General features: G+C 53.2%; 8 protein-coding genes across 8 annotated transcripts; 4 read left to right on the top strand and 4 right to left on the bottom strand.

The window, feature by feature from the left end:
* Positions 1-837: 837 nt before the first annotated feature.
* ATNIH1004_005749 (uncharacterized protein) lies at positions 838-2,437 on the top strand (the record flags this gene model as incomplete). Its single annotated transcript, XM_033570395.1, has 4 exons — positions 838-970; positions 1,045-1,148; positions 1,224-2,102; positions 2,177-2,437. The coding sequence occupies 4 exons, from the start codon at positions 838-840 to the stop codon at positions 2,435-2,437; spliced, it is 1,377 nt and encodes a 458-aa protein (XP_033426427.1).
* A 1,187-nt stretch (positions 2,438-3,624) lies between these two features.
* Positions 3,625-7,038, bottom strand: ATNIH1004_005748 (uncharacterized protein; the record flags this gene model as incomplete). The annotated part of the gene is made up of 1 exon (XM_033570394.1): positions 3,625-7,038. The coding sequence occupies one exon, from the start codon at positions 7,036-7,038 to the stop codon at positions 3,625-3,627; it is 3,414 nt and encodes a 1,137-aa protein (XP_033426426.1).
* A 619-nt stretch (positions 7,039-7,657) lies between these two features.
* ATNIH1004_005747 (uncharacterized protein) lies at positions 7,658-8,642 on the top strand (the record flags this gene model as incomplete). The annotated part of the gene is made up of 3 exons (XM_033570393.1): positions 7,658-8,049; positions 8,117-8,304; positions 8,365-8,642. The coding sequence occupies 3 exons, from the start codon at positions 7,658-7,660 to the stop codon at positions 8,640-8,642; spliced, it is 858 nt and encodes a 285-aa protein (XP_033426425.1).
* A 238-nt stretch (positions 8,643-8,880) lies between these two features.
* ATNIH1004_005746 (uncharacterized protein) lies at positions 8,881-12,951 on the bottom strand (the record flags this gene model as incomplete). Its single annotated transcript, XM_033570392.1, has 1 exon — positions 8,881-12,951. One exon carries the CDS (start codon positions 12,949-12,951, stop codon positions 8,881-8,883), a length of 4,071 nt encoding a protein of 1,356 aa, XP_033426424.1.
* Positions 12,952-13,501: 550 nt separating this feature from the next.
* Positions 13,502-14,623, bottom strand: ATNIH1004_005745 (uncharacterized protein; the record flags this gene model as incomplete). The annotated part of the gene is made up of 3 exons (XM_033570391.1): positions 13,502-13,733; positions 13,796-14,347; positions 14,412-14,623. 3 exons carry the CDS (start codon positions 14,621-14,623, stop codon positions 13,502-13,504), a joined length of 996 nt encoding a protein of 331 aa, XP_033426423.1.
* Positions 14,624-14,846: 223 nt separating this feature from the next.
* ATNIH1004_005744 (uncharacterized protein) lies at positions 14,847-15,260 on the top strand (the record flags this gene model as incomplete). The annotated part of the gene is made up of 2 exons (XM_033570390.1): positions 14,847-14,879; positions 14,928-15,260. The coding sequence occupies 2 exons, from the start codon at positions 14,847-14,849 to the stop codon at positions 15,258-15,260; spliced, it is 366 nt and encodes a 121-aa protein (XP_033426422.1).
* Positions 15,261-15,964: 704 nt separating this feature from the next.
* On the top strand, positions 15,965-20,900 carry ATNIH1004_005743 (uncharacterized protein; the record flags this gene model as incomplete). Its single annotated transcript, XM_033570389.1, has 3 exons — positions 15,965-17,198; positions 17,249-20,395; positions 20,455-20,900. The coding sequence occupies 3 exons, from the start codon at positions 15,965-15,967 to the stop codon at positions 20,898-20,900; spliced, it is 4,827 nt and encodes a 1,608-aa protein (XP_033426421.1).
* A 3,563-nt stretch (positions 20,901-24,463) lies between these two features.
* Positions 24,464-25,291, bottom strand: ATNIH1004_005742 (uncharacterized protein; the record flags this gene model as incomplete). The annotated part of the gene is made up of 1 exon (XM_033570388.1): positions 24,464-25,291. One exon carries the CDS (start codon positions 25,289-25,291, stop codon positions 24,464-24,466), a length of 828 nt encoding a protein of 275 aa, XP_033426420.1.
* Positions 25,292-26,927: the final 1,636 nt, after the last annotated feature.

The following is a 26,927-nucleotide window of genomic DNA, read 5'->3' as shown; positions in this document are numbered from 1 at the left end:
TGGTCATCACCCGATTTCTCTTGGGGTTCGAAGCTCTCGCCATGTACTCAGTCCTCTATATATAAAACCGTCAAAGAGATGAAATATTGCATGTTTACTATGTTCTTATAAGCAAATCTGCAATGGGGACTTAGTCGAGGGACTTATTTGTGCTGATTCCTCGTGTTTTGCCATAGCTGCAAGATCTATATTGGACTTACGTAATACTGGACGTCGACATGCACTTGGTTATAGCAGTTTTGCACATCGCCGGTTGACGGAGATAGTTCTATAAATGTGGAGGTAAACGTATGCTGAATCTAACTGAATACGTAAATCCAGCCTTAGAACCATATGGTAGTAAGACCTCCAATTAGTCTTGGGTGGACGTGCTCGGTCGTGGCGGAATGGCTGTCCCCGATCGCTGCGGTATAGGTGGAATAATTGGCTGAGTGTCCTTATTTGCTTATTCATAAAGAGCGCCGAGCAAATAATTACACCACAATTCGACTACCAAGTATGTGCGGTGTGTTTCAATATTTTGGTATAGATTTACTGGGTAAGTAGAACCATCGACCAACTTTCCGGTTCTCGGACTTCGGAGATTATGCCCTACATTTCAGTTTCCTGAACTTACCTCCGCATTGCGGCCCTTGGTCCTAAGAGCCTTGAATTGCGCAAACAGTGGGTCGGTAAAATTATGGGCCCCGATTAACTTTTACTGCATGCGGATATCCCTAACTACCCGATTACTGGTTTGGGAAATCGGTCTAGGGCTTGTACTTAAATCGACACGCTTTTTCTGGGTTTAATTTCCCGTCTCTTCATCCTCCATCTTAGCATTCTGTCCATGCCACAATGGCCGGTGCCTCAGGGATTGATGCCTCTGAACTCCAGCCCAGCCCGCGGTATCTATTTCGGCAGCCGCAGGCGCTGCAATGGTTTGAGAATAGGAAACTTGTGAAGCGCCAGGAAGGGGAACGTCAGGCCGGTGAGAACTTTCACCCCCTTTTTATCTAGAGCACTGGATAACGGCCTTGTTTTTGCTGACAATTACTTGCGCAGGACGTTTTGAGCTTTTCTTGGACCTTCTCTATGTCGCCATTCTTGCGAACTTCGCCGAAACCCTAGCCGAGGAAATTTCGGGCGCGCACCTCGTTAAGTATATTGTACGGTTTCGTCACAGTGTTAGGCGGAGATAGGTACTTGCTGACCGGTTGGGTTGGAAACTGGCTGTTGTGTAGCTCATCCTCGCACCCACCTGGCATATTTGGTCCGACCTCCGGGAATTGATGAATTCTTTCTATAATGATGACCTGCTGCAGCGCGTTCTCATTCTTTGGGTCATGGCTGTACTTGTAATGTATGGCAACAATGCCCCCTCTGTTGATGAGGATATTGGCGCTATGAGGGCCACTGTCGGCTCGTACATGGTCGCGCGCATCTCATGTGGCGCAGCTCACCTACTGTACTCCTTTGCCAGCTATCACCACCGAGCACAGCAGCGGTTGTGGGTCGTGCTCACGTTGTTGTGCCTCTGCATCTACATTCCACTGTACTTCGAGTCTGTATCAATGCGCGGTAAGATCGCTGCGGCCGCCGTCGGTGTATTTATCGAGGAGTGTAGCTGGATCTTCTGCTACTCACCTGCGGCCAAGAAAATGCTGAAGACTACATACTCAACTGCCGTCGACATCCCACATGAGGTTGACCGGTTCGCCGCATTTTTCATCATTGTCCTGGGCGAATATCTATACCAGATCGTTGTCGGCTCGCCTGCAGCTGTGGGCTTCAATCCGCGCTTGATTCATGCCATCTGGACCTTGATCATTGCCTTTTGTCTGAACTGGATATACGTCCACAATGACGGCGCACTTCAAAGCACTCATCCGCTCCACTATTCCGTCTACACCGCATTCTCGTGGGCTGCTCTCCACCTGCCCCTGGTAGCGAGTCTGCTGGCAAGCGGCCATGTTGCAGCGGCCAGCGCGGCAGAGGACAAGTTCCGTCATGCTGAGCGTTGGCTACTTTGTGGCAGCCTTGGGACCGGCCTGTATTGTCTGTACGGTCTCGCGCTGCTATTTGAGGACAAGGATGCACCAGGGACGTTGATGCTGCCGAAGGTGAGTTCTTCTGGTCTAGGACGAATGTACGTTCATGTTGCAGGAGACGTGCTGATATTGTCTTGCACAAATAGCATCTTCGCATGATCATGAGGCCCATCACCGGACTAATTATCATCCTTCTTGCTAACAACCTGGATATCACATCAGTCCTGTCTATTATCATGGCCATGATAGTGTTCTGCTTATTTTGGGAGAACGTGACCTCTTTGCATCGCGATGCCGGGATATGGGAGCCTTGGGAGAACACAAGACACCCCGAAGGGAGGATCACCTCGGATGAATTAACTGTACCTGTGATTAGTGATGAACCATCCCATTCAGCGACTCCATAGTTCCCATATTGTGTATCTGAATTATGTGGTGGGATAACCCATGTCCATCATGCTAACACAACAACGACCACGACAACGACCCCGGGAAGTATATACAGACCTGAGCCTGGATTGTTACAGTATCAGTAGGGCACTCTGCAGCCATTAATTGTCTGGCTCTGGCCTAAAAAGCATCTACACAAGTGTCATATAAAGTCTAACCACTAATATATACTAAAGCTCCTTTATATGATACTGCCCATAATATGAGAAAACGTTATATACCTGATATGTGCCTTTGATTGGCTAATCCTTGACCTTCACAACTAGTTATCTCAAACTTGATGAATTAAGCTTGATATTAAACTGTCTTACAAATGAACCCTCGAAAAATCGCATTACAACGATACGGGAGCGTCGGATGGCACGCATCGCCAGGAAGAACAATGGATTCCTGCAAATCACTATAGGGAGAGTGGTTAGATGATTTTGTTGCTCTACCTGACACCATGACTCCAAGTCCTTCATCTGACCAGCGTACAGCATGGCTACTGCACGCCGATTGTGTAAGCTCGAAGTACCTATAGGGCCTCAAGATAAGATAGTTGTGAAGACCGGCGCTGAATCGGTTTGCGTTGCTTGATTGCTTTGCTCGTTTGCATTGCTCGTTTGCATTGCTCGTTTGCTTTACTCGTTTGCTTTACTTGTTTGCATCGCTCGTTTGCTTGACGTTTGGCTGCGGCAGATGGCGGTCGGCAGTGGTAGAAGGGGGAATATTTACTACTCCTTGACCCCCCTGATTCTTTCCTTTCTTCTTCACGTTTAGTATTCTCGTTGACACACTGAATGGAGCTGATTAGCAGCAGGTTTCCCCTCTATTTCATAGGTCATGACCATAGTCTCTAGAATCAGTATAACTATATTACAAATGACTGAGCGTGCATACACTACTAAGGTAAACGAGTAGGACTGAAGTAAAGGATTGTCTGTATCTCAGACGACCTTGGGTGACAGGTATGGCACGGCGAACGGATCGATCACCAAGAACCAGCAACATATTTAAGAATTACATAAGAGAGGAACCAAGATGCAGAACCATGATAATCACTAGAACTATTCCTAGTCCTAGTCCTTAGCCTGGCAATATTTCGACCCCAGCTCTCCCTTGCTATACAATCAACTGTTCAATGCATCCGCCCTTTACATGCCTACGCCTTTGAGTTAATAATATTAGCGTCGAAGTTGGTCTCCTGCGTCGGATGGCTTGGATCGGTATAATACGCCATGGTATCCAGCCGGACGAGAGTCTGATGATCCGGAAACAGATTCACGGTGGCCAAGGACAGAAGGAAGCCCATCTCACGCACCTTACGGATCTCGATCCGGCCGGTGGCGCTGCGCGGCAGCAGGCGCAGAAGCAGATACACATCGCCTCCCTGGTGGTCGAACTGGGGCAGGACGTTGAAGCGCAGGTTATCGAGCATCCTAGGTCCTGGGCCGTCATAGTCCTGCATGAGGGTGTGGATGGTCGGATTGACGGGCCCAAGACGGATGCGCACGTCGAACTCAGTGAGCTGGTAGGTGGAGGTGTCATTTTCGCTCACGCCGATGGCAAAGATCAGGTCCTGCGGCAGGTTGTCGCCAACCTGCACGTAGCTGAGCCCGGAGGTGACCACGCTGCATGTGTATTTGGGGAACTGGGCGGGGGTGTCATCGCCTGTGACTTGGGGCGAGGGGAGGTTGCGTGTGCGGATGGCTCGGACGTGAGGACCGAGACTCGCGAGAATGTGAGGCCCCGGATGGTAGCCCGCGGGTCGAGAGAAGAGGGTCGTGACAGGCCCGCGGTCGTCGTCTTTTGCTGGAGGCTCATCTGGGGGCTGGGGAGAAGAAGAAGAAGAAGAAGAAGTGCCAGTAGGGAGGAGGGGGGCTACGCGAGCGGGTTCCAGGAACCGTAGAGTCCGGGGCCTTGGCGGCGCCGCCAGAGATTGCAGCGCCGGGTTGCCCTGCAGGCCGATCTCCAGGTAATAGATGGGGTCGTTCATCTGCAGAGCGAAGAGAGCAGAGGTGGCGGTGTCATCGTCGAAATACTTGGTCGGCGTGCTACCGGCATCGTACGTGCCCATCTTCTCCTGGAGATACTGCAGTTGCACGTCCGCGAACCGCGGAAGACGCAGAATCCGAAGATCGGCGGTCCCGGGCTGAGACCCCCAGATGAACAGGTTGTCGGCGGTGTCCGGCTGGTATTTGATCTCGGGCGTAAGGGGGTCATGTTGATTCACATCCTTGTCGCGAATGCTCTCGTCCACGGTATACTGGCGGCGGATGTCGACCTTGACCGCCGTCACATCCAGTCCGCGCGCGACGGCAAACCGCTGCTGATGCGGGGGCTGCGTGAAGGTGAGACCGGTGAAATCCTCCGACCCTGGGGTGCGATCGAGAAGACACAGCATGACGCCGTCGGTGATGATCTCGTGTCGCAGGAGGGGGGCACGCTTCGGGGGGTTGGACTGTTGCGGCAGGGTCTTCACTCGCAGATCGGGAAACATGGTGACGAGATCGGACCGCAGAAAAAAGCCATAGGATGGGACCTGCGTCTCCTGGTCCAGCAGCTGCGGCCCCTGCTGGATGTAGTCATTGAGAGCGGCCTTGATGGCGGCGCGGTCCGGGTCGTCGCCCTGATGGTTGCCGAGACTGAGGGCGCCGTCGATCAGGGCGTCCACCCAGTTCTGATCAATGGAGAAGAAGCGTAAGGACTCCGGCTCGAGATGGAAGGGATCGGAGATGAGGTAGTGGGCCGGCACCCCGTCGAGGAACATACGGTCCATCAGCCACTTCAGGACGACCATCCAATCATTGGAGTTGGGGGCATTGTGTTCGTCGTACATGGACCCGTCCGGGCTCTGGGCGAGGTGCCGGGCCAGTTTGATGGCTTCCTCGAGGTAGATCTTGCCAATCTGCGGGGATTGAAACCCCAGCCCGGGGATCTCATGAGGTCGCAGCCGATGACGGTGCCAGCGCCTCCGCGGTCCTCCTCCCACGAACGGGGGCGTTGCGCCAGCTGGGGGGGGGTATGGAACATGGACCTGATGTAAATGGGTGACCATGGTCGGTAGATCCTTCAGGAGGTCGGTCCTGGTGCGCAAGGCGTCGGCCGACTCCTGCTGGACCACCCGGATTTTGGACGCCTTCATGGCGCCAGTGTGGATGGCCCGGCGCAGACGCATCAGAGCCGCGGTGAAAGCCTCGTCGCCCAGTGCCAGAGTCCGGCCCAGCTGCCAGGCCGACGAGTACGACACGTCCATGATGCCCACCTCCTTGTCCAGGATCTGCAGGTCAATGCCCGAGTTCGAGCAATGGTTCATGGTCAACGGGGGCACGACGGTGGGGGTCAATGGGCCGCGATACAGAGCGACGGAGCGCTCGCCGGTCTGCGTGCGATATGTGACGAGCGAGTAGCCATCGTCGAGGCGACAGGCGATCCGATCCGAGACTCGGTCGTTTCGGGCTTTCAGGGCGGCGATGACGCTCTCAGGGGGCCGCAATACGCCCAGCGTCCGTCCGAGGGCCTCCATGGCGTCCGGCACATTCAACATCCGCGGCGGTAACACCGTGTAGGTCCAACTGTGCAGAGAACACAGCGCGACATACGGCTGGGAAATGGGGAATTGCATCGCCTCGACCCCCTCAATGGACACCAGGTGCACCGAGACCGTCGCGGGGGCCAGGTTGTCTAATGGGCCGGCGCGATTGCCCAGTACGACGGAGAAAATGCCGACATCCTCGACCCCGGACACCGCCATGCCGGTGGTATTGATGTTGCGCACGTGGGAGAGGAACTGGTACGGCATCGTATCCGGCGAGGCCGGTACCTGTCGCTGGCTGGACTGGTCGAAGGTCGAAAAGAGACTGGTGAAGAGCTCCGCCGGGACAAAGATGAAGTCTCCTCGCGCATCTTGGATTGTGCTGGGCTGGAGATTGCTCACCGGGGTCACCATGTCCGTGGTGGCACACAGGTCCGCAACCGTCATGTTGATGGCCAACGTTGACGACTGCTTCACCGGTTTCTGCAGCTGGTCCGAGGTTTTCTGGAACATGCTGGCGAGAGCCTCGGCGGACAGCTTCAGCTCGTCCTGGGTGAAGGAGAACACGGCCAGCCAGGGCACGCGATTCCGGTCCCCAAGATGTTCTGGGGTCTTTGGGCTCCCTCGTCGCTCCCATGGGAGGTGTGGATCGGTCAACACCACGTGGGGGAGAATCCGATGGTCCTCGCTGTATCCCGACGGAGGATACACGGAGTGGATGGAGCCCTCGGGGAGGGTAAACTGCGGTGCATCGACGGTAAAGTCTTGTTGCCCTTGCAGCACCAGGGATTCATCTTGATTCGGGGTCTTGATGGTCTGCGTGACATTGATGCTATACGATGGGCCCGCCTCCAGGCCGGGAGCCCAGTATGAGTCGACCTTCTCCTCCCCAGGGGCGAGCGTGGGTTCCGTGACTTCTTCATCGGGTCCCAGAAGGCCCAGCGATTGCTTTTTTAGCCCAATTACCCGGCGGGCATGGCGGAGGGTGAGATGGCGCGGCGAATTGATTGCGGTGCTCTTTCCTCCGGTGAAAATCGCCATGAGTACAAGCTCAGACACGGGCTTCTCATCGAGTGTGGGCTGGCAGGTGCAAGATGGAGTGCTCGGGGCGGATTTGACCGAGGCGAGAGGAAGTATTTCGTGCTTCTGGGAACTCGAACCCGACTAGGAGCAGTACGATCAAGGTCTATCTGAGGGGCAGACAAGCTGGCTGCCTGGCATGAGTTGGCTTGGAGAACTGGATTGTGCTGAGCAACCCCGCAGAAGCCACTCTAGCCCTGCAGGAAGGGTGATGAATGCGCATCCCCGTGCAGCTGGCCACTTCATCATGCGTGAGGGGCCGAAGTGATGGCTGTAGGCGCGTACATAAAACTGTATGTAGGATGCATGCAAGTGTCTGGTGTCTGGTACTTTCGATGCAATTCTGGTCCATACCAGGTCGGGACTTGTACTGTATTGTACAGTACGATACGGATGCCACCAATGGAAACATTTGCCCTGGTCTGGCTGAGATGCAGGTCAACGTGTCGAAGGGCGACGGAGGTAATGTAATCTGGGCCTAGGATATATAATGCTGAGTACTGTCTACTCTCCCTGCAAGACGCATCAATCATCTCATCTCACATTCAATCTCCCAGACACATTCTGCCCCAGCCTCACCATGCCCGGAGTCGCATCCATCGTGAATAAGTCCGTACCTGACGATGCGCAGATCCATCAGTTCTACAACACGACCAACCTGAACCTGGCTCTGAACTTGATGCCCGGTAACAAAGGCGGAAACGCCTTGTGGACGGTTGATCCTGATCAGGACGGCAGTCATGACGGTGTACTCGTGGACAAGACATCGCTGGCTACGGCCCGCTTCACGGGTTCCAAACTGGTGTTCGCCCTGACGCACCCCAAGCCCCCCTCCCCCAACGATGAGACAAAATATAACGTCTCCATCGTGAGCCCGGGGTATATGCCTCTCAGGCCGACTGAGATTACCAATCTCAGCGTTGGGGCTTGCTCCACGGACCAGGAAGATGAGGCCTTCGTGTATTATCTAAAGTATGCTTTATTGGAAAAGAAAACAAACGAAAAGAAAGAAAGAAATAAAAGACTAATATCCTGATAGAGGAGTCGATGCGCAAAGTCTCCAGCTACGCGAGTTCCTCGTCTCCCAAGGAGACGATAGACCCTATCCCGACGCAGTTGTACGAGTGGGCTCAGCATTGGCGGCCTATTGGGCTGGAAAGCCATACGTCATCTACCAAGGACGCAACAGTCCCGATCTCGTGCTATTTTCACCGCAGGAGGACACCGGTAAGTGGCAACATGATGCTGACAGACTCTGTAATTTGATTCTCACTCGGGACAATGTAGCAATTCCGATTTCAAATACCGGCGACGCTCGCATCGGAACCACCATCGCCGCCACCTATGTCAATGGCAAGGCCTACGTGTACTATACAGACACTACCCTGAACGTGCGCAGGGTCGTGGACAATGACGGCCAGTGGACGCCGTCGAAGATCGACTCCGACCCCGTGGATGAGACCAGCCAGTTGGCTGCCACCACTGCCAACGGGCACAATCACCTCTTCTACCTGGCATCTACGGACAGCGGTGATAAATTCACCCATCATTTGGATCCGCTCTAGGTGGGACACTGGCACTGTGTAGAATTCAGAGTCGAGCACCAATGCAAGGGGATTTGTTAGATATCTTCCAGACGTAGCGTCTATCTGACATAGGGGAACATCCCTCCAGTACAAATGATCTTCCGCACATGCCCGGAATAGATGTAGAGTACGTTAGAGGATAGCAGATATACGATAAGACCAGGATAGAGAAAAGAAAGGCCGCGTGAAACGGCTGTAGCTTCGGTCTATGTAAATGCTAGTCCGATGGATTGTCGCTCATAATGGGATTTCTCAACTGCAGAAACCCCTCCACCACCGTATACGGGCCATTCTGAAAGCCCGGCTTTAGAATATCACCCTTCCTCTCGATGCCGTATGAATTGAAGGCTTCTGCGCCACCGTTGTCGACGTACGGCTGAAGCCAGTTCCAGTCCCCCGTGGCCAGAGCGGGCAGGGCCAGGTTATCCGGCGGCACGTTCTTCATATTCTGTGTGGTCAGCTTGCGGCTGGCATCATACGGTTTGACATCGGCGGTCAGCGTCAATGGACCCGCGTGGAAGAAGGCCGTCATGCGGTTCATTGCGTCTTGCCAGGTCCACGGGGCGAGCTGAAGGGGCTGTGCCGGTAGGAAGGAAGAATACATGTGGACGGGGGTGAAGGGGTCCAGGATGGCCCCGTACACCTGGAGCTGTTGGTTGCGCCGGTCCGTGTAGTCCTGCGGGCTGACGGGACTGGCAGCAGTGGGCGGTACCCAGTATGGCTTGAACGCGGGATAGTTTTCCCTGGTGAGAGGCTTCAGGGGGTTCATGGGCGTCTTGGGCGCGAAGTACGTATAGATGTTGTCAAGGATCAGCTCGTGGCCCTTGTCGCCCGGGCCCGGCTGTGGTTTTGCATCAAAGTACCCAACCAGTCCGTCGTATTCTCGGTCTTTATCTCCCAGCTTGGCCCGGAACTGGTACACCATGTCCCGATGAGGCGCTTCCGGACCGGGGTCCAGAAGCCATACGTCTGGAACGGAGGGGACGCCCACGGTGACAGTGGACTGGTTCGTCAGGGGCGGCCGGTCCAGCTCGAGGGACCAGCCCATGTTGACCAGCGCAAGTGGCCGGCCGACGATCGAGCTCAGGAACTGCCCGTAGGCGTCTGGGGCAGACTGCAGGCTATCCAACGCCTGGGAGACCATGTACCAAAACCCGCGGAGGTAGTCGGGCTGCACCAGACGGTCAATTAGGGCGTCGAGCTGGGCTGTGTCGGGCCCTGGCACTGACTGATCGGGCGCGAAGGGCATCCATTTGGGCTCCGCCAACGCGCCGTTGGGGCCTCCCACTCGCACTTCCCGGTAGAAGGTGCCATCGGGGAGAAAGAGCTGGATGCCGTAATCGGCATAATTGATGACCAGCCAGCCCCAGATGGGATTCTCCCACTCCGTAACGGGGCGCCAGTACGCTGAACCGGCGGGGGAGTCGTCCGCGGTGCGGTGCACAAACGCGGCGTTGAATCGAGAATTCTGATTGACCTGCGGCGGGATCTGAATGAATTCACACTTGCCGTCCTCGTCCTTAATCACCGTGTTGGCGTTATTCGTGCCTGCCACCACCTGAGGCTCGTAGAAGTCGCTGATGCAGGGATACAGCGGCGGGGGCCCGGTCAACCGGGGCTGGGGGTCCACCGCGCACAGGGCCTGACCGAACTTGTCAATGATATTGAACTTCCGGAATCTGAACTGTCCATGGGAGACGGGTTTGAACGGACAGTAGGATGACGGGGGGAAGTTGATCAGGGAGGCAAACGGGGTCAGGGCCGAGTTGCCCTCAATCAGACTGATATTTTGGGCCGTAAACCCGGCGTCAACCACCTCTGCGGCGTGGACCGGGTTCGTACGCTCCCCCTGGGCGTCGACGGTTTTATTCTCCGGCTTAATATGCGTGCCCTGGGCCAGGGTGAGGAGTCCGTCCGTCAGCCCCGTCAAGGGAGACGAGAGATACGAGAGTTCGCCGATGTGGTCCAGGAGGTTCTTGCGCTCCTCTGCGGGGAGGAACTTGTCGAGGATCTCCGGGGCCGTGTCTTGAAACAGTTGGTTCACCTTGGCTTTCAGGGAGAAGCTGGGCTGGGGGAGAATCAGCACTCGACCGGACAGGATGCGCGTGTCGTGGGTGGATGGGTCGCCCAGTTCCTCATACAGCGGATTGCCACTGGGCACCTCGACGCCGTATCGAACCTGCTTGTTGTCCGACAGACGGGCCGTCTGCTCGTCCAGAGCCCAGTATTGAAAGGGAACGTGGGTGTATTCCACCTCCCACTCGGCGTACAGGGGGAACCATGGCTGGCGATCGCCCCATTGATCCCGCCAGCGTCCGTCATCCTTGGTGTCATGGAACTGGGGGTAGCTTTTGCCGGCAGGGGGATCGCCCGATGCTCCACCACCGGGTCGCAGGGCGAAAAACTCGGACAGCAGGCTGGCTCCAGCCGACATGAGCTGCGGCGGCAAAGCCTTCTGCACCAGAGACGACAGTGCAGTCAGATCGCTCGGCAGGCTATCGGATTCGACCACTTGCGCCGCGAGACGAACGGCAATGTCGTCCAGATAGTCGGTCGGCCAGCCCGAGTCAATCCCGCCGACGAGAACCGTCGGGTCCCTCGCTTGGTAGAAGAAAGGCAGGGTGCTGGACTTTGCATGCACCAGGGGCGCTTCTCCTAGTTTATTGTCAATTGCCTTCTGGAGCTCCGAGCCCCGTCGCTGTAAATCGGCGATTTGCTGCGCAATCGCCTTGGTCTGCTCTCGGAACTTCTGGTTCGTGTCCGGGTCGTCTCGCTTGCTCACGTCACTTTGGTACTTCCACCAACATGAGAACATGTCCCACTGGTGCTGCTGGCAGGTCCGGCTGCACGCGTCGAGCAGTAGCTGATATTCATTGACCGTCTTCAGCGCCTCGACCCCCTCCGGGGTGGGCTGCGTGGGCCGGCCGTTCCCATCGTCTGCAATGAAATAATGCCTGCCGCCCGGCGAGCGCTTAAAGTTCCAGTTATACACGGTGTCCTTGGCCTCGCGTTGTCCTTCGACTCCATCATCGCGTGCGTGCAGTAGCGAATCGATGGCCAAGAGGTCCTCCTCCAGCTTGGCGATAGACGGTGGATCTTCCCCGGTGCCCTTGCGAGCGGTGCAGTAGGAAAGCATCGCGTCCATGGGAGTCGTGCCGACCGAGATGGTGGGCGCCTCCTGTTGTCCCAGTCGCTGGGCGAAGTCGTCGGCCGGAACATGCGCCGGTTTCTGGTTGTGATCCCACTTCACCTGGTACATGGCTCCATGGCAGATGAGACGGACGGCGTCTTTCGCGTTCAGCCAGTCGTCGATGGCCCCCTGATCTCCGGCCCGGCTCAGCGCCATGAAGAGCGCGTTCAGCCGATCCTGATGGGAAAATTCCTGATGGGAATCCCACAGCGGGTCGAGGTCGTCGGTCCGGTGCCAGCCGAGAAGATAGTAGCTGGCCTGGGCGCTGTCAAGATACTGAGGCTGAGCCGTGGTGCCGTACTGGAAATTGTCCAGGATGCTGAAGACATTGGCGTTGTGTAGCTGGAAGTCGGCGAACAGCTGATTGCTGCTGCGCAGCAGGGTGATATCGGCCATGTCATGGGGCGCATCATCTTTCCAGTCCTGCAGGCGCGTTCGGCGACCGATAAAAACCTCGGCCTGCTCCACGATATCCACGTCGCTGCCGGCCTGTCCGACCACGAACGGCGACACGTCCACCTCTAGATCCACCTCAGTTGGGATATCGTCGAGCTTCCAGAGGTAGTCGCTTTCAACCACCCACGCTTCGTACTTCTTGAAGCTCGGCTGGGCCTCTGGGGGCTTGACACTGTCCAGGTCCAGCCTCCTGACCACGATCCACCGCGTCGGTGGCGGGAGGTACTCTGGGGTGTTGGACTTGACCGGCGTCTCGTCGGGATCCTGGGGCGGCAGGCCTCGCTTTCTGCGGTGTTCCTGATGGCGCTTTGCGGACGCCGAATCCGCAGAGGCGATGCCCACGCGGTAGGTCCGAGGCACTGTCCAGTGCAGGTACACTCCATGGCGGTTCCGCCGGGGAACGGCCGGGTTGACTCCCAGATCGGACATGCGCGTGTTCAGCGAGGCTGGAGCGCTGTTGTGGAGGTCGGCATGGCGCAGCACATCATTTTGGATCAGGAAGTTATCGAGACGGAGGAAGGTGTAGTTCGGCTGCGTGATGGGGATGACCCGGCTGTTATTGTCGTCGGCCGTGTTGCATACCGCGGGGTTCAGAACAAATGCCTGCAGTTGCACAGGCACCAGAAGGGGGCTATCAGTCATGGTGGTGGGAAGTAGGAAGAATGAAGTCTTTGCTCTGGTTTGGATGGCCCCTGGGGGAACTATAGCCAAGTACTAATAGGCAGGTAGGAGCCCTAATTGGTAATTACTGGTAAAATACCACCCGGCGGCTTGTGATACCAATCTGGCGACCTGGGAGCTACATCACCGCCCTAATTCGGAGATGGCCGGTCATCAACACAGTTTCCAGACACCCTCGTAGTATATAGCCGTCTATCACAACCGCATGCAGCCTAGGCCATTGGCGGCCCAACTGCAGAGCCTGCAGTTGACCGGCTTGACGTATTCAGAACCCCCCTTTTTCACTTCATCAAGTCTCAAAAGTACGGCATGCAGGAATGCCCAATGACCGAGGGTCCCTGTCCTGCAAAAACCGGATGCTCGGTACTCCGTAAACTGTGTACGCTGGAGGTTGATTATACGAAATGATGCAGTTGTATGTGCGATGATACTATCTAGAAGCGACACGTCCCTATGACATACAATGAAGACAGCCGTGGGACCCAACAGGTATCGACAGCATCCCTCTACTCTACTCAGTTTGGGGGATGACGACAGGGTCAAATTTCAACTTGTCTCCCTGCCCAAGTCTTATCAGCTCCGCACAGTTTTCGCAAGGCGGTACCATATGCTGGTTTGCCATACGGATATTGAACTTGTTTCTAGTGATCTTGGCAACGTCTTTGGGCCTTGGAGGGAAGTAATCTCTCCGCAGCGCAAGTCCGTAGAGCTGCTCTTTCTGGGTCGGGCTCAACTCCCATTTCCTAGAATGAGAGCCTATGATGAGCGGATGCTCGAAGGGATGCGTACATGTACATGTACATACCAGAAGAAGGTCGTGAATGGATACGTTTCGGCACAGTTCCCGAACTTGGTGTCTGAGGCACCATTGGCCTTTGTCAAGGGTGAACATTCGAACGACCACTCATTCTCTTCTAAAGAAAAAGGGTCCTTAATAAGATTATATCGCGCTCGTTGGACTTTCTCCTCCCAGCGATCTGCCGCCTTTGGCTCGTGGCCTCCGAGGGAGTGGCCCAGGAGGAACTCGTCCTGTTTTCCAGGATTCCGATACCAAGTGCACTGGGTCATCGCGAACTTGCTCAGACTGGTCTTATCGGCTTCGAGGAGGCTGATGCACCACCATCCCCACATTGCGGTCATGGGCGCGTAGAAATTAGCCACCTCCGAGTTGGGAGGCGCCGGGCCCAACAGCCCTAAAAACACCCCCAAATGGGACCACAGGTTCCAGTACGATGTGTCTTTGTACGTATTATTCGGGTCAACTATGAGCTCCTTTGGGCCACCCTTAGGCCGTTCCAATTTTCGAGCGATGATTTGCTTCGGCTTTGGTAGCTCATATTTCTCGCCTGTCGGTGGCCTACAGACGGGTTAGAGAATACATCTATGCCATCCTGCAAATATATCGGTTGTCCATCTCCTACCATAGAACATTCATGGCGGTTTGGACTTCTTTCAACGCTTGCTGTTTGGTCTGATCTTTTGGTGCGAACTGCTCGAGATGCTCGAGTACATAGTTAACAAAACCATGGATTTTTGCTGCTGGCCACGAGGTGGGATTTCCATAAGGGTGTTTCTCAGGTTCCTCTTGAGCTGCCAAAACAAGCTCTATAAGGGATTTGGGGAATTCAGCCATGGTTGAGATCGCAGTAGGACAACGATCAGATGCTGAGGCACCGAGCCCTGAATATAGGACCTGGAACAATACCCGCTGTATGGTCATGACGAAACCATACCGGACGTACGGTAATCTACAACATTTATATACTTTGCATCCATCATCACCGTGACGTTCTCTTCTTCTGCACCTTCATTCCCACGATACCACACAGGCCACCTATCAGTACCAGTTACCCACCATGACTTCCACTAGTGGCTCTGTGCAGGGCTCGGTATGTACATGTACAGGTGCAATTCAGTCGGACTACTGACGGAAGCAGATCGACCCACCCAATGCCGACTGGACTGCGGCTGAGGAGGAACTCGACTGGGACTTCTTCTGGGGGGACAAAGACAAGGACGCAGTCATCATGGCGGATCAGTTCGGACTGCAGCAGCCCCTCAGTCCAGTCATGCGAAGCAGCAAGGCATCTGGCGGCAGCCTTTACATGGTGCAATCGGCGGACAAGTCATTCTACATCTGGAACCTCATCGAGGACGCCGTCTGGAAGATTGTCGACTCCGATACGCAGACCCTTGACGCAATTCTCAGCAAAATCAAGTCCAAGGGCCTGAAGGAGGTGAAGGTGGAGGCGGTCCGCATGGTTCATTGAGCGGAGAGTGAGCATGGATGGTCTTTTTTCTTCCCTTTTTGGACGAAGGCGTGGTGCACTACATAATGTACAGCACATACATACATATCACAGTTTCAAAGCCTAGTCATTATCTTGCCTCTCCGTCTCTTCCTTTTTTTTAACTGGTTCCTCTGGTTTGTCCTATTCTGCGACATACAGTAGGCAAAGTTAAGGCTTCACCCCTGCATATACGAGAATGCAGACGGAATCCGGATGCATCGTCCGGGTTTCCGAGGTGCCTGGCTAACCCTGGCATTCCGTGAGTTGCCTCTCGGAAAATCTTTTCCTTGGATTCCGAGCGTCGGGGAGGAGCATTTCCTAGTGTGGAGCGGGGTAACAGCAGCGTCTCGTATTATTACGCGTCCCGTTCCGTGCGGGGCACAACTGTGCATTTCCTCGGGGAGATCATCTGTCATCTCCACTCTGGCATCGCGTTCCGTGGCAGTCCTTCATTCGGTGGTCGGGGTGCTCTACTGCATCACCGGTCCAATATGGATCGTGTTCATACAGACAGCACTGGCTCTACCAGCGTAACAGTAAATAGTCGTAGAGATTGCCTGTCACTTTGTCGCCGCTCTCTGCCCGTGGATATGGCAGCGTTGCCGCACGGGTGCATCCCACGTAGGCGTGCACACCTTTCATGATAGCTTCTGGAAGAATCAGCGCCAAGGCGTTTCTCAATAATGCAATCCAAGATATCAAGCCTCGCACGCCCGGGGAGAAAGACCCTCCAACCCAAGGCCTCGCCGGCAAACAACAATTTTTACATCTACTCGAGCGATGCAACCATTGACCCAGGAAAGGAACATCAAGTCCTAACCAAGGGCACCCCAATCGACACCTTCGTATCGAATCTGAAAGACAAAGTCATCATCTTGACCGCGAAGCCCACGGCGCCCGATCGAGTCGCAAATTTCGACGCGTCAGACAAGTGGCTCCAGTGGTTTTCCCATCTGAACACTCAGCCAAGCGGATTTGTCTTCTCGTTGAAGGAGGATGACCAGACGAACATCCAAAGCTTCCAGTTCTCCTTCACGGCTCCATGGAGGGTGACTTTCAGTTCCTCCTCCGACGCCCTGATTTATTCCTTTGGCCCCAAGACCGGGTCCAGTCCCGCTCAGCCGCGGGTTCCAGTCCCTGGTATCAACGGAAAAGTGCTCTGCTGTGGCCTGGATCCAACGCAGCAGGGGACGCTGAGTGGCACAATCGGGGATGTACTCGACTTTACTAAGCTGAAGAGCCTTGCAGCATCCATCCCCAAGGCCATAGTGGACTCAGAACTCCGCCTGAATTTATCCGCGGCCCAGAACCAGCGCAATGCGCTGTGGCTCACCCCGGCCTTGGGCCTGGAAACGGTAATGAGACTCCAGTTTGAATTCGTCAACCTCGCCGCTGTACAGCAATTTCTGTCTGACTTGTTCACCATTCACACGGCAGGTCTGGTGTGCAACAAGGTCCTGGGCGCATTCGGAACGGCAGAACCGCCAACTGTTGTAGATAAAAGCTATGTGATGTTTCAAATGAATTGCGAGATAAAGCCTGAAAGCCATCCGTCGGTTATGGTCATCGCGGGAATCAAATTTCAAGGCTCAGCAATGATGGTTATCTTTAAACCGAAGTCGAACGACCCGCTTACGGGGATCCTAGCGTGGCTCGCTCAACTCTCTGGGGTTGCTCAGGATGTCGAAGGAATCTTTAAAGAGTCCAGCGCCTTCGAGGACACGCTCAAGCTGCGCCGGGTGAAACTTGGATTCACTATCGAAGCGCAAACTGGCAAACGTACCCTTAATAGCTTCAGGGCCGATATCGAGGCACAGGCTAAATTTGGCAGAGACAGTAATCCTGTGGTGTTTCTCATATCATACACTTGGTCGAAGGGAGCCGGCGTGGGCACCTTGCAGGGTCAACTGTGGACCAGTGCGTGCGAAACCCATCTATGTAAAAGCGACAGGGCTGACTGCATATAGGCCAAGGGGACCAGCAAGATTGGGATCTGAGCCCGTACTATTCAGAAGTTGAGGATCTTCAGCCGAGTATCTCCAACCCAGCCACTGGCATCAATCTCCTCAAAATCGTCCCCGGAGGTGACTCAATCCAGAATGTGCCTCATTATCTCCCCACCGCAATTACCTATGCTTCCATCACCCTATCATCAAAGAGTCTTGCCATACGAGCAACTGTTAAGGCTCAAGATACCCCGCCCGGCCCCCTTCCCCAGCCTTACCTGGGCCAGTTAACGATGGACTTTTCGTTTACTTGGGGAACGCAGAAGTCGTTCGCACTGCGCTTTGGAATTCTAGCAGGCATTAAGCCAAGTAGCGCATCGATTCACAAGGACTCGGCTACGTTGGTGGGATTCCTATCCTATGACTCGAAAGAACAGTCCTGGAAGGTACAGGCAGACCTCCAGGGACTCTACGCGTCTACCCTATACGATTTCTTCCAGCCCTCGGCGGCCAACCACATTATGCCATTGATCGAGTCTATCGAAATCGCGCAGTTGAGCCTGGACTATGAATATACGAAAACGCCCAACGCAGTTGGGAAGTCCTTCACGCTGAGTGGTGCAATTTACGTTGCCGACTTGGAGCTGGATCTTACCTTCACATACCAGACTGATTGGACCTTCACCGCGACCCTGAGCTCCCAGGACATGAAGGTCACGCTGGGCGATATCATCGCCAGTATCCTCGGTGACAACGCGCTCGAGCTTCCCGATTTTGCTGCGGATATGCAACTTGATGCTAACAAAGACAAGATCATCATCGACGTGAAAAAGGACGCGGACTCTTTTCAGTTCATTGCACAGATCCACATCGAGTCTCTGGAATTGATCTTCTGCCAGTACCACGGCGCTGACTGGGAGAGCACCATCCCGTCGAAGCGGATGCTGATGGCCGCTCTGACCGCATTGCCCCATATCAGCGTTCCCTTGGTGGGAGACCTGACGCAGCCTTTCGATGAGATGTACGTCCAGTGGGTGCAAGACGGTACGAAGCGGAACGGGAATAACAACCCTGCTGGCCTCACGCGCAAAGAGATCAAAGCTCTGAATCCCTCGCTGGGAGAGAAACCGCTGGTCCCGAAGGATCAGTTCAAGGACAAGACGGACTCGGATGTGCTCGTGGTAGCGGGTTCTCATTTTGCAGTCATCCTCAAGACCTCCAGCGGCCAGCGGAATTGTATTCTTGACTACGCCTTTGCGAAGCCGAAGGAGGCGGCAGTCTACGACCGGCGGATGGTCAGCAAACATGCAGAAACCGAAGAAGACGATAGTGATGCATCCAGCGCGCATGCCCCGCTGAAGAAAAAGGCCGGCCCTCTGTCGATTAGCAGCATCGGCTTTAAGTACTCGCAGAGAGCGCTCCATATCATGTTTGACGCAACCTTCGAACTGGGTCCTTTGGGCTTCACTCTCATCGGCTTCAGCATCGGCCTCACGATCCACAACCTTACCCCAGCTCTTGCCGGCACCCCCAACATCGACGGTCTGTCCGCGGCCTTCGAGAAGGCGCCGCTTTCTATTGCCGGGTTGATCCGACATGGAAGCAAGGGAGATCTGGAATACTATAGCGGCGGCCTCATTGTCGGGTTTACCCCGTATTTGTTCGAGGCCGCCGGCTTCTACGGACTTGCAAAAGGCCAGGACCCCTTCAAGTCCGTTTTTATTTTTGCTCGCCTGGAAGGGCCCCTGGTAACACTAGAGTTTGCCGAGATCTCCGGCGTCACCGGGGGATTTGGGTATAATTCCACCGTCCGCACGCCATCCATCGCCGAGGTAGTCGATTTTCCATTCGTTGCCACCCACACCCTGGACGGACACACTGGCAGTGCGCTGGAGGCCCTGAATCGCCTTACCAGTCCGGCCACCGGGGGCTGGTTCTCGCCTTTGGAGAACAATTACTGGCTGGCCGCGGGACTGAAAGTCGACGCTTTTAAGATGGTTACCGTGGATGCCGTGATGGTGGTCCAGTTTGGCACGGCGGTGAAGCTGGGCATCTTTGCAGTGGCCGTCACGGATATTCCTGATGCCAGCGCGAGTCTGAAATTTGCCCACGTGGAGCTAGGGATTGCGGTGGTGCTGGATCTTGACTATGGACTGCTCAAGGCCGAAGCGCAGCTCTCTCCCAACTCGTATATTCTCGACCCGAACTGCCATCTTACCGGCGGTTTTGGCCTGTGTTACTGGTTTGACGCTCCACACGCCGACTCCAGCAATACCGGCAACTTTGTGTTCACCCTCGGTGGCTATCACCAGGCGTTCCAGGTCCCTGCTAGTTATCCCAACCCTCCCCGGCTGGGCATCAGCTGGAATCTAGGTGCGAATCTTAGCATCACCGGCCAGGCCTACTTTGCCATCACCCCCAAGGCCTGCATGGGTGGCGGCCGGCTGCACGCCGCATTTTCGGCCGGGCCTATTGAGGCATGGTTCGATGCATTCGCCGACTTCCTGATCAACTACAAACCGTTCCACTTCCTTGCCGAAGTCGGCATCTCGGTCGGAGTGCGTATCAACATCGATATCCTCTTCATCCATACGAGTGTTTCCATCGAGATCGGTGCCGATCTGCATCTCTGGGGACCCCCTGTCGCTGGCCGTCTCCACGTTCACTTATGGATCGCATCGTTCGATGTCAACTTCGGCGACAGCGACTCGTCGACGCCTCCGGTCGACCTCGCCGGATTCTATGACCTGGTGCTGCAAGCCAACAGTAAAACTCAGAGTGCCAAATCCCACGCCCCCGAAAGGGGTCAGGTCATCGATGTCTCCGAACCCCATGTGAGACCATTAAACGAGGGCCTCGTCTTCCGGGGCCAGTCAGGCTTGATGAATAAAAGCGACGTCCCCGAGGTCCCTGCCAACCAGCCCTGGGTTGTCCGAGGAGGCACGTTCTCTTTCATCATCTCGTGCACGATGGCCATCGACACGGCGACTTGCAATGGCCAAAATCTCACATACACCACCAACCAGATTTACGCCCGCCCCATGCACCTCACTGCCCCCCTTTCCTCAACCATGACGGTCAGCATTCAGCAGGGCGGCGCCTCTGACGATACGGTCTGGGGAATGGATAAGTATATCAAGGCGAGTCCGAATGCCCTCTGGGGAGTATGTAAGTGACAAGCAGAACACCATATACTTTCCGCGGTCCACTTCACTGACATGCTGCAGACTCTCCAACTACGGACCCCTCCGGCGGAAACAACCACATCTCCGCACTCCTCAATGGCAACAACGCCACCACCCCGTTAATGATGGGCCTCCAGTTAACAGCACCTCCGCCGACCCTGTCCCCTGACAAACTGCCCCAGTTTAACATCGAACAGGCCGATCTGCAGCGAATCCCTGCCGAGAAGCCATTCCCGCCATGTGTGCCGTCTCACCCAGAATGGGAGCCTGACACGGCCCACGGGACGAGCCAGTGGACCGAAGTCCGCGACCACTGGGCAACCCCGGACTGGTCGACGGGTGAGGATGGCCAGAAGGGATTCGTCGAGACCTGGGCGAAAACATTCCGGTGGGATTCGGAGTTTTTGTCGACGTTAGCGCCGATGCCGCAGACGTTGAAGAAGGATTTTTTGAATTTGTATGTGGCGGCTCCGTTGATGACGAAGTGATCTTGAGCCTCTCCCTTTACTCTTTTGATCTTATGCGAGGTGGGTTTCATTAGTTTGTGTCAGTCTTGTTCCTTTCGCTTGCATTTCGAATAGTCACCATGGGAATCGTCTGTTCTTAGTCTCGGTTCTCATTGGTACAAGCCATGTCTTCTATGATGGAGTCTAGAGCAAAGCTTTAATTGACGTCCTATTCCGGGTTCTAGGACATTTTGCCCTATGAAGTAAACTATACAGAAATGGAGTTATAGAGAGTAGAATATTCGATCTATCCTAGATTTCGCCCTTCAAACGAACCACCCATCCTAGCACGGGGTAACAACCAGCCATCTGCCTAGGCAGGAAGTGGATGTACTGCTGACGCTCACGCGAACATGCCTACTAGGAAGGATGTTTGGGGACGAGTCTGGAAACAAGTGCATCAGCCTGTCCCGGATGCTTCCGAAAACGTCGACCAAACTAGGCAACAAAACTAATAGTTATTTGAAGTAAGCAGTCAGATAATTAGGACGCTACTTCGATCGGAAAGGGCTAAACGGGCTCATGGAAGTGAGTCTGGTTGCCATCCGTGAAAATCGATATGATGTGTATTATCTTCTCGACGCTGTATGTTAATTATCAAAAGAAGAAGCTTAGCGCGATAATCGCGAGTTGTTTTTCCTCCCCAGCACACTGTTAAAAAAATACTACAAAACGTAGATGCATATCGTATGCATATGCACCTAAGCTCGCACGCGGATTTTGCATGCCTGAGCAGAAGAGGTCTCCAGATTTGGTTGTCTAATGCTGGCACAGAAATATCAGTACAACTAGTGCATCAGATCATGTTGTTTATGAGGCTCGGTCTCATCATAGGCTGGCTGTCTGTCCCGAGAGCGCCGAAAATGATCTGCAATTGTCAGCGGTATTATCGAGCTTGAAAATTCGATGAATCCATCTAGTGTATTTTGTTGCCCGTGCTGCGTAGAAACTGAGCTCCTGGAGTCCTCAAAGCGATCTGTGCGTTCAGAAGTTGGAACCGCTCTGGGCCCATCTGTTTGTGGCATCATAGTTGGTACCATTCGTGGAGGTGGGCCTTCTACACTAACTTTCTAATACAGGACACGGCTACAGTGGTTGAAAGAGCTAATCTAATAATATAATCACTTCCCTCGAGACGCCACGAAGGCATATACCGATGGCACCGACCACAGAAGCAGAATTAGGGCCTTGGCAGTTATTACGCACAATAGGAGTCTCCACACTACCTAGATAAAAAGAAGATAACATATTAGTCTAAAGGGAGGACTGGTGAGAAGTAATATGGCACTTGTATTAGATCAATACTAATAATACCACTGCTACAAATAACATGTGATTCTATCTGACAGTCAAGCCGCCATCGGCGCCGGCGGAACCCGCGCGACCATCAGGCTAATACATTCTCCGCACATCGCCGGGTACGCCTCCAGCGGCTTCCAGGCCACAAGAAGACGCCGGCAATAAGCATGCAGATTACCTGGCTAAACTCGCCGCTGAGCTAGCCGTTAACAACACAGCAGTGACAGAACCCAGGACTCTCCTGTCTGTGCATGTCGCAACCGCCTACACGAACCGCGCAGCATGGAGAAACAGTAAACATTCTCTCATCACGACAAACACACCAAACAGGCACTGCCTGAGACCACATAGCACGTGCCGGATCTCCACGAGGGTCTTTCCCGCACGCACAGCTCGGTACTGATATAGATACAGACAGGTAAAATTTCTCTGTTATCTTATCTAGAAATCTTTAGTGCCATAGATATAGCCACATGCCCGTGCGGGTATGTAAAGTAGTCGGTCTAACATGTTCCTATCTTATACTACCAGCATGCAGAACTGCGGTCATTGATATTATAGAAAAACTGCCGAATAACTAATTATCCGCGGTATCTAGACGCCTCGTCGGCCGCAGCTGACCTGACGCAGCGGGAAGTTAAACTACAGACACGACTTAGCCAATTCAGGAGATTGAACGACACAGCTCCTGCGCCACGTAACCCGTAGGTGCGCGCTTTTCCGACATGCCGTCGGAATTTTATTTAAACAGTGGCCACTATTTCTTTTCGAAGGCTGTAGGCGTATGACATAAACAAACGGGCACGGAACCGACAATCATCAATTCAGGCGTGGAGGTGGAAGAGATGGTGTTAAGTCAGGTCTAGGAACAAGCAGAGAGGATAGAGAGTGGTATATATGATCTACTAACGGCGAACGGGGGACGAGGCGGTTGTTGGTTACGAAATAACGCAGAGAGGTTGGACATAGGGGTAAGGTCAGGGAGGTTGAATTAGAGATTGGAGCTAGGGAGGTTTGATCCGATGGACGGTGGACACGGCTTGCATTCCCTGTGGTCCTTCCTCGGGTCGATCCCTACTAGTCCCCGAAAAGTAGGTGTCTGATCTTCCAGAAACCATTCTAGAGACGCCAAGTGGGGCGGCGCCATTTCAGGTCCAACTGTATCGACTCCGTGCCAGAGGATACGCGGAGGATATACGGAGTGTACGTATAGTACTTCCTATGCAAAGGGCCAAGCGACCCTGCAGAACGGCCCCCAAAAGGACATCCAGCCTCCGACCAACGAACTTGCCAGCGGAATTAGCGTTCTGCATCTGTTTAGCGTCTTGTCTCTCTCCCTATACAGCGATGTTTAGAGGGCATCCGTATAGATGGTGACCAGCTGGTCCATAGTATGAATACCTCCTCGCTGCGTTTCTGTTCGGTCCAACATCATCACAGTCATTCTTTTTCTTCTCTCATTTTTCTTATCAATTCTTTCGTTATGGAATCTTTTTTTTTGTGTTTGTGTTTTTGAATCATAGCCTTATGCTGGGTTAACCCCAACATGATTCCCAAAATATATTATCTTTTATCCTATCTTTACTCTACGACTATTATGTGGGGGTCGGTAACGAACTGAATGGTGCGCTATGGTGCGAAAGGGAGAATCTATAGGAGAGGGAAGATATGACCACGTATATTGCAGAACTAATCGCTGGCCTTCAAGAGTTCAGGCCCGCGGGTGCGAATATAAATACTTCGCAACTGACTAAGCATCTTAGCTAAGGATCTAGCTGTCGCGCTTCTGAGCGCTCCTAACAGAGACTCCGAGGGCAAATGGCATAGTGGTCAAGAAAAGTATTCATCATGGGTAGGAAGTGATTGTCGCATCGAACATCGAACCCACCTCTTGGGGCGCTTAGTCAGGATCTACTCCAATTAGTTACGCTTCAGAGCTGAAACAAGTCTACCAGGGATGCTTTCGCTATGTACGAGCTCTTGTCTACGGATTTCAAGGTTTGACACTGTCCCAGACCTATTGATTCTTCTATGGCTACGATAGCAGAATTTAAAACAAGCCCGGTGACGGCCTTCACGGCTGTGAACCGAAGTTTGTCCTTTGCCAACAGATAGGAAAAGAACCGGGATATTAAGTATTTCTTGGTGCAAATAATGAAAAGGGCTCGAGATGAAGATAAAAAGGTAGCAAAACAAACACACCCATCCTAGTTGGCCGGAACTATCATCTTTTCTACCTACGTACATTACAAGTTGCTCTGAATCACCGGAGGACGCTGGTAATATGTCGACCAGTCTATGCTATCACGGATGTGCAGGAACCCCCACGCCTCTGCGTCATCATAAAGCACTTTCATCCAGCCGACATCCTCCAAAGCACATCCCTCCAAAGGCTCATACTCTTGCGACTGGGCAGATCTCCCACGCTCCGCCAATTCATCCTCGTCCAGTTCCTCCGGCTTCCAAACCCCATTGACCAGGCGCACAAATCCAGTTTTGTTACAGTCATCCGGATCAGGCGCGCCTAGTACCGACTCTAAAGCTTCCTGGCCCACCATAACAAAGAACCGATAACGGCCCGACTGTGCGAAGCGAGCATGATCAACGCCCTGCTCCTCTTGTGGCGCCGTAGCAGCCCACTCTTGGAAATGCTTGCGTAGAAGAGTGGTGTTCGCGCCGTCAAAAGATTGGTCTTCGAAAACTATAGGGGCGAAACTGTCTAAGAGATCCAGACCGTTGTAGAATTCAAACTTTTCGGTGATACGGTAGAGAAAGAAATTCATGAACTTTTCCCAGTCAGAGCCGCTTTGATATGTGCAGCGATAAATCACGAAGCCCCAGGTTTTGAATCCGTCCTTTTGGAGGAGCCGTTCCAGTTCGTCGGCGGTGTTGTAGGTTGTTTCCATCGTGGGGTCCCGTTTTGATGGCTGCATGGGCCGGTCTTTGTCGGGGATCTGCGAGGCACTCGTTGTGGTTCGGAACGGGTAGAAATGCCGAGCGCCGCTGCGGAAGCGACGGAGGGTGGGGTGTCTGAGTTGGTTGTAGATGGGGCTAAGAATACTTGTTGTGTTCATTATAGGTTGGGAGAGATGTTTTGATTCATGGTCGGTGGTTGAACGGGCGGAGGAACTTGGGGATGGTAGAAAAGATGTTTAAGGGAAGCAGGGGGCGATAACGTATTCGGTAAGCGAGCCGGCCATGAAAGCGAGTCGGCGACCTCGTATTGCATATAATATAGGGCTTTTTAGGACCTAATATCTCAACCACAACATATCGAGAGGGCCTTAAATATATGATATACACTATTATTATACTAAATATACATATAGTGGACTGGAAAGCCTATTTTTTTTCTGGTTCTTTATATTACAATACATTCAATTGTATTTATCATATTTCCGTATTATAGAGTGGGAAAAAATAAAATTATAAATAAAATCTATATACAGTGTAAAACGATATTTATTCCGCCGGACTTAGGATTTTATGTGTACTAATAATATCTGTGGAGTTATTAAGAATCGAAAAGTCATATTTTATATGCAACAAGGTGGCCGGCTCGCTTTCATGGCTGGCTCGCTTACCGAATACTAAGTATACTACTTCACACGATGTCCCAGCATGGACTAGCTTTATTCTGACAGGTTCTGTCAGTCAGCTGAATACGTGTATGAGCTAGTATCACCGATCATGTAATAACATGGATCTACATTGAAAAGGATAAGGTCTCTTGAGGCCTCTAGCTATCTGAATCTATCTGGGAGAATTGGATAAAAAGGTGAAAAAAAAAAAAAAAAAAAAAAAAAAAAAAAAAGGAAAAAAAAAAAAAAAAAAAAAAAAGAGCAAAGTCGGACAGAGCGGATGCTGAACAATGAGTAATATTGCCCACTTTGGTCGACAGTTTCCAATGTTCCAGGTTAGAGTTCCTTTGATGAAACAACTCCTGCAGGGCTTCACAAAAGACCTAGAATTTGCATAATACTCTTTCATTATTCTTCTAGAAGTAGAATATCCTGCGTTCAACTGATAGTAGCTAAATTTCAGCTTGTCAGGTCGAGTCTCATCTCGAAACATCACGGAGTCCACTTAAGTATGCCATTCATCAGTGACGTAGACTTTGGCCAAATATAAGTCTCCCAGTGTACTCTGGATACCATGGAAGACTATCTAATTCTCCAAGTCACCAACATGTGCGAGATAAAACGTGCATGGTTCACGTGGATGCAGGTAGTCATTATGTGCAAGGAATTCCATCATCTGACATTGGTTCATCAAAGAGAGCAGTAAGGGACTTCATGTACCGGGATAGACTCCCCGGGCGGCCGAACTCAAACTACTAGAGCCTATATGTCTTGCTGAAGCCAATTTCGAGAATCATTGGGCATAAAATCAAATATAAATAGCTGTGCCGGGTGACATCAAAATAGGGCCGACTATTAAACGTGGGAGGAATACAATGCAGACCCGAATAATCCATCAATCCATATCCAATCAACATATAAATAACGCCCTAGCCACGAGTGACCCCAGTCGTTCGTTAATTATGTCGCGGATATATTAATGTAAACTCTGGATTTTGGAGTAGGCGGAGGTTATTGTGCTGAGACAGTGCTAGGTCTTCAATCTAACGACCCGCTGTGATTACCACCAACGTGACGGTTGGATCTTTTGACCTGGTCGCGTATTTCAGTAGGCCTTTACCATCTGCAC

This window comes from Aspergillus tanneri (genome assembly GCF_003426965.1).
Source record: "Aspergillus tanneri strain NIH1004 chromosome Unknown AapTan_4_pilon_pilon_pilon, whole genome shotgun sequence".
Lineage (NCBI taxonomy): Eukaryota > Fungi > Ascomycota > Eurotiomycetes > Eurotiales > Aspergillaceae > Aspergillus > Aspergillus tanneri.
This window is presented reverse-complemented; position numbering and strand designations above follow the sequence as displayed.